Genomic DNA, 11,368 nt, shown 5'->3' on the forward strand with positions numbered 1-11,368 from the left:
GTTGTATGCTTTTCATCAACTCTATTTTGGTAGTTGTGCTACACACAAGAACTTTGAGCCCTTCTCAATCAGTCAAAATAACTTTCTGAAGTCACTAGAGATCATAGGTCTGATTTCAAGCCTCAGTGCAGTTACACTGATAGGTCTTGCCATGCCCAAGAGTTCCTGTAATAAAACCCCTATGGTTTTAAAGCCCTCTCAGATGCCACGTCTAAGAGTCTGAATTGTTCATAGTGCTGCACTTTTCTGACAACAGGGTGTCACTAGATCCATGTTCCTGCTGCTGCAGTAGGGGTATGGTGTTAGTAGTGTCATGTTGTTCCCCAAGACTTGACACTTGGCAAGGAGGTTGTCTAAGTGTCTGGTTTCTTGGCAGTGGTGCCCTCTTCTGAACTGCTTAATCCCTCCTGGCATGACACTTGAAGAGCTGTTTGTTTACAAGCTGTTGCAAGATTGAGTGTCTTTGGGTGAGAGACCAGCTGTGGTGGTTGCACATCACCGTGCTTGTGGTACAGACCTGTAGTGATGCTCATCCAGAGTCTCGATTTACATTCAGCAGTGTTTTTGTTGCCCAAGAAGATACTGAAAGTCTGCTTGGTCCATATTGGTGAATATCTCAAAGATGTTTGTTTTTTATCTTGTAGCAACGTGATATGGTAGGGGAAGCTGGAAGTCACCAAGACAGGTGTTGGCATTGTCCAGGCAAGATCCTTCATGTGTGGCAGCTTTTTGTATGAGTTTCTTACTCAGTGCCTTTTTATGTTGATAGATCTGCAGAGAACAGAATAATGATGCATAAAGTCTACATATTTTTGATCTTCATGGTATTGATTCTGCCCTCCCTTGGTCTGACCAGGTAAAGAATCATAGTTAAATGAAGTAATGACTGAGTACTTTTATGATGAGACATCTTTACTTGTGTTTTCTAGTTGTGAGGTATAGTCAGTGTACCCTCACTCCCCCCAGTGTGTGTGATTATGTTGTCATTACACATTAGATTTCAATGCTCATCTTACATTTGGGGGTCCTCAGAACCCTTAAAGTTTCCAAAGCCTGACTTTTCTTTTAACAAAGAAATTTAAGACCTTGTAAGACCAATGGCTAATTAAAAGTTGCCCATGGCTGCAATCTTAGCTGAGAACCAAGTTTCCTGAGTGTTTCCTGTACTTCAGTTGGAGTTGTCCCTTTCTTTCCACAGTATTTGACTGTTTCCTTGGCTAACTGGGTGACATGTACTTGTCCTATCTGTATAATAATTGCTAAAAATTAATAATTAAAACTTTAATATGGAGTAGATGTTTCTGTTCTGTTTGATTTTGTACCTTTTGTCTTATTTCCAGCTATCAGTACCTGTGACAGAGCCAAAGTAGTGTTCAGATTATTTGATTAAATTCTCTCAACTATATTGATTTAAACTACTTGAAAAGAGAAGCTATTTTAGACAGTGCTAAGATGTGGGAGACTGAATTACATTCACCATCTTTCTTCCAGCCTTGATTTTTTTTTCCGCTGGCTGTTTGACAGAGAATCGTCTGATTCTGCAGTTAGGCTGGAGTAAGTATTAGCTAAATAATGTTCCCTCTATGCTATTCCTTTGTAAAGGAATACTTAGGACTTACATTTTTTTTTTTTACTCTTTACTGGACTTGGTTAGTGTTTATTAGAATTTGCTCAGGGTTGCTACTCTGGGATGATGTTGAGTTGCTGAATAAGGGGAGGAGACAATAAGGTTGGACATTAGGAAGAATTCCTTCACAGAAAGGATGGTAAGGTATTGGAACTGGCTGAGGATTGTTGCCTATCATGGACAGGGGATCTTCCCAAGGATTACAGTGAGACCAAATAACTGCAGCAGTTCTCTTTCTGTAATCCAGTGCATCTTGATTTTAAGGAAAATGTATGTTTTTACACACATTGCATTGCAAATTTGCAGGTATTGGTTATTTTCAGCTCTTGTGCCTGTGCCTGGAGGGAAAGAATAGAATGCAATTGTTAGGATATAGGTTTCCAAATGCTGTTTCAAAATTAGTAACAGGAGGACAATTAGGAGTTACTAAGTTAGGAGAGATGATTATTCTGTTGCAGTCTTATTTCATCTTGTGGCAGGTTGCTGTTGCAGACATCAGATGATGCTCTTGTCTGCTGTCAGCCACCCATCAGGCTGCTGCATCTTTTTGTGAACAGTTTATTCCTCATCTGAACTGCAACTCAGCCAGGCTCTTATATACTACACTGGCTGCTTTTATAGCTCTGCAGTATTCTTTTACAACAAGGTTATCACAACTCTTCTGGCCACTTCCTGAGGTACATAGTGCTTATCCTGATGGTAAGAGATCTCCAAAGGCAATAGGGATAGACTGTATACCTCCTGTGTTTGCTTATCTTCCTCCCAGTCAGTGTCTGGTGTCTTTCCTGGCAGATGTGTCTTCCTGCCTGACCAGGGAGCCTTCTTTGTGAACTATGTGATTGCCTCTGCTTTCGTGGGCAATGGGATGGAGCTGCTGCGCCTGCCAGGCCTCATCCTCTACACCATACGCATGATCATGGCCAAGTCCACAGCAGAGAGGAAAAACATCAAACAGGTATTGGAGCTCCTCCTTAGCAGGAGGCAACTCAGTGATCGATCCTTGTCAGAAACAGTGGGAGCACCCATCCTTCACACCATTAACTATCATCTCCTGACGTTTGTGGTTTTTTAGCCTTTGTTTTGCTTGTCCACGACAGGTTCATGTTCCCTTCATTTGCAGCACAGATAACAGGGAGGGAGTTATTCAAGTCAGAGATGGTCAAAAATCAAACCTCAAGCTCTGAGCTTCAGGTATCAATCTTTTCATAGCTCTAAGTCAGAGTTTTATGATTAGGATTTTATAGAATAGTTAATGATTTTATCTTGTAGTCTGAACTTCAGGGGTTTTTTTAATTCAAATCGGTCTAGAGTTAGTTTCTTCTGTCAGCCAGCAGGTGTGAACAACTTGCTTTAATCTGAACATACACCTAGCAAAATATGTATTTTTTGCCTGTATTCCATTTTAAGAGGTGGACTTCCAGGTGATGTGTCATCCCTATAGTTTGAAATTCCAGGTGTTACAATGGGAACTTAAGCCTGTGTACAGCTGCCACAGTGAGGTGAAGGTTCTGAGTCTGGCACAATTATTTTCTGCTTTGTGGTTTTAAGGGGCTGCTTCTTGTGGATGCAGATTCCCTGAGAAATTACTTTAAGGCTATGAAAGAAGCAGCATCTTTTCTGTATGTCCAGATAATATAAACACATAATACTTCATCTAATTACATCATTTCTGCCTCTTAGGGAAATAACTGATCTCTCAGGGGGAGAGAATAAGAGAAGGTGAATTGTTGCTTTAGTGAATCTATTCTTAACTCCTGACACATTGATGGATGACTTGAGAGTTTTGGATGTTTTGTTTTTGTTCCTAGCAACAGGCATTTGAATATGAATTTGGAGCAATGTATGCCTGGATGCTGTGTGTGTTCACTGTCATCATGGCCTATAGCATCACGTGTCCCATCATTGTCCCTTTTGGTAAGTTTTCCAGTGAGCACTGTGGGAGTGAGATGGGGCATGTGGGAAGGTTGGAAGGCCCAGCTCTGCATTCTTATTCCTGTTCAAATGCTGATAATTCTTAGCACTTGGATCCAAGTTTCCTTCCCTTCTTGTTGAAGAACACCGAAAAAGATGATGAATTACTTAGCTCTTGTATTGCCTTTAGAGGTTGAAAGTGTATTTAATGTCTATTAGATGTTTATTTTATTTCTCAAATTTGAGTGTACTGGCTCTGGTGTTGAGAGGTTTAGATCAGACATAAGTAGTACTAAATAATTTTATGTAGTTGGTATTTTCATTTTCTAATCCAAAACTTTACAGAGCTAGATACAAGATAATTATCTAAATTAGATACTGTTCAGAACTGGTTCAATCAACAACCTTATTACTGGGAGAATGTGGCCAATTTTTATGTAACAGTGTAATTGATATTTACTTCCATTCTGTTTTGTATGCAGTTGTAAATAATCTGAATGTGTCATTGCATCCCAGAGCTGTTGCAATTCATAGCTGCCACAGCAGTTCCTGGCTGTTTGTTTGGATAAGGAATAGCTGACTTGAAATCCACTCATGAATCTGGTGAAAGCCGAGAGGGAGAGGTTAAGCCACTGTCAGGCCATTCTTCCTCACCAGCACAGTGGAAGGAGAGTTAGGAAGTTTTACCTACTGGCTTGGCCTCACGTGCCAGCACTCAGATGGAGCTCTGGGCTTTCCCTGGGAGCACAAGAGGCACCACAGAGAAGTGTGTGGAGAGGGGAGGGATGGGGGTGCAACAGCTTTCGGAGCAGGTGCTGTCGTGCAGCTGTACCCTCCTCGTGTTTGGGCTGTACCCACCACTGGTATCTACATTTCCACTCACTTGGATAGTGTAGATCTCCTCACAGAGCTGTTGCTTTTTATCAAACCTCCAGCAACCTCTGCTTGGCTCTCCTGCTTTCCCTGCCAGGTTTGATCTACATCCTCCTGAAGCACATGGTGGACCGTCACAACCTCTACTACGCCTATCTCCCTGCCAAGCTGGAGAAGAAGATGCACTTTGCAGCTGTCAATCAGGCCCTGGCAGCTCCAATCCTCTGCCTTTTCTGGCTCTATTTTTACTCCTTTGTGCGGCTGGGTAAGTATTACCTGTTTCCACCTAGAAGCTGCTCCCAGCTCTCTTGCCAGCTTCCCTGAATAAGATGTGAAGTTTCACAAGCTTTGCAGACTTTTCTTTTTCCTTCCCTAAAGGGGAGGTCATGGTGGTTGCCTGTGGGACTGAACTACACAAGATTTGCATAAGGGCCTTTGATGGAGATGGCTGATATATTAAACTGTTACCATGGGGCTCCATGTTCCTTCATTTCACAGGACATCATGTATTCCTTAAATCAGGATACTTGGAATTGGCCAGTTGGGCTGTGAAGTGACAGACAGTAAAAATCATTACATAAACCAAAAATCTATTCAGAATTAGCTCTTTGTAGTAAGATGATCACTGGCTTCACTACCTGCATTTGTGTAGCCTGGGCATAAGTTTAATTTGCTTGGGTGAATTGGTTGCTGCCACCTCTCAGGAAAAATGCTAAAATATTGGCTGATGCTAGTCCTCGTGTGTTCTACATCATCCATCAAATTTTACATGGAAGACTGCAGTGAGATGATGACTCTCCTCCCCACATTGTAGTTTAAAATATCATGGGTTTTGTGTGTAATTTATTTTTAAAATAGGGACATTCTATGTTTTGCAAATACTTGGCATTGATAGTATTGGCTGTGCTGTACCAACACCTTTGATGTCAGAAAAGGTAAGAAACAGCGTATGGGTTTTTATCCATGATACAGCAGGAAGCATTTGGCATGGAATGGGGGTGTCAGTGATGGTGGAAGAGTCAAGTTTCCCTTCTTTAGAAGGAAGCTCCTGATATCTAACAGCATTGTGCCCTCATGGCAAATGATCATGTTTGCATGGTGTTTTCTAGCATACCAGTAGTCAGAAAGGTATTGTTGGCAGGCTGTCATCTAACTTTAGGGGTAGGGAAATCTCCCTGTGGAGGTAAGAGGCACTTGGAACTATTGCTTCAGGCTGTCCTTGGATTTTAATAGGTTCTGCATTACTTGTATGTTTGAGAGCTTGTTTTTTTCCCTTGTTTTGAGAGCTGCTTTTGCAACCAGGAAGACCAACAAATCTGTGTCCTCTAAATTAACAGGAGAATTTCTAGAGCATGCTTTAGAAAAATCACCTCCAAGGGCTCAGCATCTGATCCACCTCTTTAATTATTAGGAAGGAAATCCTGGTGAAGTAAAAATGAAATCTTTTATTATAATGTTTTCTAGTTCTGCATGGTAAAACCATTATTTGTCAGGGACCTTAATAATGGAAAACACAGGCTGGATTACTGTGTTTGGCTTGGGCAGTGTAGAGGACCCTGCTTACAGGATGTTGTTTGGTGGTTTGTCAGTGCACAGGGCAGTCTGAGAGGTAGGAATTTGATACGTTGATTTCATTGCCATTGATTTCATTGCTCCTTCTAGTGCCAAAAAGAAGGAAGGAAGGAAGGGTAAGAGAGCTCTGCTTCCTTATCTGCAAAATAGATCAGTTTATGGTGTAAAGCTTGATTGCTTGGTCACTGGCTTGTATAGTTGGCTTGATATGGGTGTTTCAGTCTGGTTGCAGAGTCCAGTGACAGTACTCTTGTTTCTCACTCCTTACATATTAATGTAAGCCTGGAAAGACCCCTCTCCCAATTCTCAGGATCAAATACCACCTGCCTGCATACTGAAGGTGATAGGCTGTACTGGTGTCATCTTTCTCCTTCTCAGTGCCTGTATTCCTCCTCAGCTCTTATGCCATCCATCTGTCCATCCATCCATCCATCCTACACCTGCAGCACCACTGGGCCTCTCACCACAGAGGAAGTGAGGTCCTATCTGCAGTTCAACCTCCACCTCCTGGGGTAGTCACTTGAATCCCATGTTCTCCAGAGCTGTTGACAGGCAGGAGTTCTGAGGACACAGTGCAGGGGAAAACTGATGTAGAAGACTTTTCCTTCCCTAATCTCTGCTGTTTGTCTTGTGGTTTACACCATACATTGGCTTTGGTGTAGACACACCTCACCATCTGGTAAATACTTGTGTAACCTGTGCTTATAAAAATAACCTCCTCTGAAGGACATTCCAGAATACCCATAGGGAGGTTTTTTCACTTCCTTTTTTTTGGTTTGAATAGTGATGTGTTTGTAGGGCTTTTCTTGGTTATATTTTTTTTGTGTGTGTGGTGTTTTTCCCCTTGTAAACAGACCTGTGCAGGGCTTCTATAACCTGCTAAAGTGTAAAATTTGTCTACTCTGTGCCACTGCTTATGCTGGGGTTACCACAAAAATGTCTGAGGGTTGGTGTTGCCTCTTTTGTCTGAAGAAGCTGGGGAACAGCTAGGGTTTGTAGTGATGTTTAGTTTTTCCTGTTATCCTATTCAAGTCATCTTTACTGCAAAATGAGATTAATTTCTTTAGAATATTCCCCTAGTGGATCTGGAAAATAAGACATCACTGTAATCTTTAATACTTTTTCCATACTAGGCAACCATGTCCTTTCCTATAATTTTATTTGCACACTCTCTGAACTAAAACTTACCTTTCAGCCTAGTTCATATTTACTGTTTCTTCTCTTGATCTTTTTCCTTGGATTCTTCCCAATTCTGTCCCTATTTTATTATAGACAAGGCTACTCAGCTGAAGGCTCAGTAGCACTGAATTATTTTGTATAGGTGCCAGAGACTTGTCTTGTTTTTTTCATTTTCCTCTCTTCCTGTGTTCTTTGATACCATCCCACTATTGACTGCTTTCCAGCAGTTGTATGCTGCAGTGCTATTGTTATCCCTCACATCTACATTTCATTTTTCCTTCCAAATTGTACTTATTTGCTGTTTTCTGCATACAGTTTTATCTTGCTGTTGGTTTTTTTGTTTTGATCCTTTAAAGCAAGCGGGGTGGTCTTATCTACCAAGATCATTTTGATTCTTCTCCTCCCTTCATACCTTTGAGCTGTTTGCAAACCATCCAGCTTGGTACCACCATCATGATTAATCAATGTAATTAATATTGTATTTCACAGATCATTAATGAAAGTATTTAAGAAGGGAGTGCAAATGGATGAATGAGGGAGGAGGAGAATCACTGTGAGTCTTGTCTATCATTTAAGTATTACAGCAACATTTCTTGGCCTCTAGAAGTGGGAGAAGTTTGTGTATAATGACATTCTCCTGTTTGTGGCTGGAAGTTGGCTGCCCGTTCCTCTAAGGAAAAATAAAAAATCCATGAGGCTTCTGAAAAAGAGGGAGATAAATAAAGGCTTGTTTTGGTTCTGTTGGTTTTTTCTGCTATGCATTTTTATATTTATTCTCTGAATATTTTTCTAGGTTTTAAAGCACCTACAACGATGTTTACCTTGCTTGTTGTCAACATCACTATTGTTATTTGCTTGGCTTACACTTGTTTTGGCTGTTTCAAGTACCTGAGTCCACTGAATTATAGGGTAAGTGATGGATACCTGACCTTTCAACACCTACCTGTGTGCTTGACGGAGCACCAGCTGTTCCTGTGGGGTTGTCCATGCCTTCCTGCTGGCAGTGTCTGTTCACAAAGGCTCTTGGTAAGATGGCTGAAGAGGGCCTGTAGTGCAGGTAGGCTGCCGGGCAGAGTGGAATGTCTCTCAGTGTCTGCAGGAAAGTCTCTCAGTGAATTTGAGAGAAAATAGCAGTATGGAAAAAGTATCCTGGGCTGCATCCCCAGCAGCATGGGCAGCAGGTTGAGGGAGGCGATTCTGCCCCTCTGCTCTGCTCTGCTGAGACCCCACCTGCAGAGCTGCATTCAGCTCTGGGGTCCCAGCACATGGACCTGTTGGAGCAAGTCCAGAGAAGACAACCAAGATGATCAGAGGGATGGAGCACCTTTGCTATGAGGGAAGGCTGAGAGCAGTGGGGGTGTTCAGCCTGGAGAAGAGAAGGCTCCAGGTTGACCTAATTGCAGCCTTCCAGCACCTGAAGGGAGCCTACAAAAAAAAAAGGTGGAGAGAGACATTTTACAAGAGTGTTTAGTGACAGGGCAAGGGGGAATGGCTTTAAACTGACAGTAGGTTTAGATCAGATAATAGGAAGAAATTCTTTGCTGTGAGGTTGCTGAGACACTAGCACAGGTTGCCCAGTGATGTTGTGGATGCCCCATCCCTGAAAGTATGAAAGGCCAGGGTGGATGGAGCTTGGAGCAACCTGGTCTGGTGGCATCCCTGCCCATGGCAAAGGGTTGGAACTAGATGATCTTTAAGGCCCCTTCCAAGCCAAACCTTTCTATGATACTGTGTAGAAGGATTGTAGGAGAGAGTACCAGCCCTGCACTGAGATCTGTCTGTGCAGGTTTTGGGTGCTCATGATCTGTGTGTATGGTTTTCACTCACCAGTTTGATATTCTCTCTTTCTTTCCCCACCTGTTGCTGGTTACAGATAGACGACACACAAGGTGAAAGAGGAAAAGACACAGATGTACCAACAGTCCCAACATCTTCTGTAAGAAGCTAAGAGTTACTAATACTCCCTTATGTTTCCTAGAAAAACTTAATTTCTCACCCTGCTTACCCAAGAGCTTGTGTAGGACATATTAGTCTGAATGGACTGTGGGATTTGCCATCCCATGTGGGACCAGAGAGTTCTGCAGCTGGGCTCCTTGCCTGCTCCCACGTGGTGTCCCAGAAGTACCTTCGGCTGCCATTTTAGGAGTAGTTGAGACACGTTGCTTCCAGCAGCTCTGTGTGCTGTGTTCTGTGCCGTGCCCCAGACAGAGCCTCACATCTGGACAGCTGCCAAATGCAGTCAGTGGCCACTGCTTTGATTCTGAAAGCTGTGATGTGTAGCAGGTGTTGCTTGCCATGCCACTGAGAAGGATATAGGACTGAGGTAGAAGGAAAGGCCTTGTGCCACAGTCAAGAGGTGCAGGTGAGTGTTGCACCAGGAAGCCTCCAGCAGGGTGCAAAAGGCCTGAGGTGTTAAGATGAAGAATGGGAAAAGGAGGTTGAAAAGAAGAGTGACAAGGGGAAATATTATCCTGGGTGAGTTATCCCAGCGTTGTGCTTTGAGAGACCACTAAAACCCTTCACTTGTGATTTCAGATGTACGTCCCCCAGGTTTTGCGTCCTCATCCTACAGAAAGGACGGTGCTGGCCCCCACGGAGCAGCAGTCGTATGGCACCATGGACAACACTTGCTCCCAGGCAGAAGGAATCGTGAGCTATGCCACTGGACCGGCAATTGTGGATCAGGCATCGAGAGCTTCGCTCTGAGTGCCGAGGACTAACACAAGGTGGAGCACTTGGCCCAGGTTTAGGAGAACTCATTCCCTGCCACCTCCCACTAAGAGTTAGGTGTTATTTATGTATTCCTGCCTGCAGAAGAGGTACAGAAATAATTCATTGTGTGGTCTGCAGCTGTGCTGGGAGGTTAAAAAGCAGATGCCTTGGGACTGATTGTTTTCCAGGCTGTCTACACACGTTGTGAAACAAACAAGTTGAACACGGAGATGCTGATCCTCAGGGACTTCACTTATGCTATCTCATCACTTGCCTCATGAAGATAACTTATGCTGCATACAGATAACTGGTCACCAAAGCCAATGCAGCTTTAGAGCTGTCATTTATTTATTCAAAATAATTCTTCCCTTTTTAAAAACCCCCAACATTTATTATTTATAAACCTCTTGGGATGTGTTAAATCCTGAGACAATGCCACTTTTGATGAAAATGCTGTTTGCATGGGTGCTGAGAATGGTGTGTGGGAGTCTCTCCTCTTGTCACCCAAAGTAGTCAGCGTAGTCTTGATCATGGTACTTTTTTTTTCTTTGAAATAGATGAGGGATTACTGTGCACTTGGATACTAAAAGTACCAAAGCAAAAAGACTGGTGTAAAGAAGGGAGTGATTTATCTGATACTGTTTTTATATATTTTTGGAGGGCATTTAGCTTGTTAGTTTCTGTTCACTATTTTTAAGGGCCTTCCACAATGAAAGTTCACCTGCCAACAATAAAGGATGTAAACATTTTATCTCTTTTAATCTTGGGTTAAAGTTACAGATCTCTGGGTTTTCTCTGTAGTGCCAATTATATGAGTTGGAAGATACTAAGTTTTTTAATTATGTAGTAGGTGCTAATCTATTCCGAAGTGCAATGTGTCAAAGTGTAACTAATAATCACAGAGCAATAAAACACTGAGTTTAGAATACTTTCAGGCTGTCTTGATTTATTTATTCTTTTCTCTGTGTGTTGAAACAGTCCTTTTGCTGGCTGCCTCACAGCATGGTCATGAACTCTCTATAAGAGCACTGCCACAAGCCTTAGAATGACAGTATGTCCCATGAGGAATTTGAATACTTTTGCATTTCTCTAGGGGATGAATCTTGGTGACCTTTGGGTAGGAGAATCTTTTGGCCCTCTGTTTCCTTGCTTGTTGTTAAACTGTTATTTCCTGAATTTGACCTTTTCTAACATGTCTGTAAAGAAGCAACATTTTGAGATTGAAGGAGACTTTGTGCCATAAATGTGTGCAGGTGTTCAGTGCCTTGCAGGGCCACCTCCAGTTCCCAAGAGCAGCACTCGGACACATGCTGAGCATGAGACCTGCCCACTGCAAGAAGGACCCTGTGGAGCTCTGATCCCTCTGATGACAAGCCCATCCTGTTAGCTGAAGATGCAACTCCTGGTTCTTAAAAGGCAGGTGAGGAGCCTTGTCTGGTGGGGGCACATGAATTTGTCAGGCTATTTTACACTCTCACTTCAGTGGTGCAGTTT

At 42.7% G+C, this 11,368-nt stretch overlaps 1 protein-coding gene across 1 annotated transcript in view; it reads left to right on the forward strand.

Annotated features, from left to right (window-relative positions):
- Positions 1-10,802, forward strand: part of TMEM63A (transmembrane protein 63A) — a 31,613-nt gene extending 20,811 nt beyond the window's left edge. The window contains exons 17-24 of the mRNA XM_048298202.1: positions 770-856; positions 1,492-1,554; positions 2,420-2,582; positions 3,436-3,541; positions 4,509-4,676; positions 7,956-8,071; positions 9,036-9,098; positions 9,698-10,802. Of these exons, the coding sequence (XP_048154159.1) occupies positions 770-856; positions 1,492-1,554; positions 2,420-2,582; positions 3,436-3,541; positions 4,509-4,676; positions 7,956-8,071; positions 9,036-9,098; positions 9,698-9,868 (937 nt within the window). The 3' untranslated portion in view covers positions 9,869-10,802. The remainder of the gene's footprint in view (positions 1-769; positions 857-1,491; positions 1,555-2,419; positions 2,583-3,435; positions 3,542-4,508; positions 4,677-7,955; positions 8,072-9,035; positions 9,099-9,697) is intronic.
- Positions 10,803-11,368: the final 566 nt, after the last annotated feature.

The sequence above is a fragment of the Corvus hawaiiensis genome, chromosome 3 (assembly GCF_020740725.1).
Source record: "Corvus hawaiiensis isolate bCorHaw1 chromosome 3, bCorHaw1.pri.cur, whole genome shotgun sequence".
Lineage (NCBI taxonomy): Eukaryota > Metazoa > Chordata > Aves > Passeriformes > Corvidae > Corvus > Corvus hawaiiensis.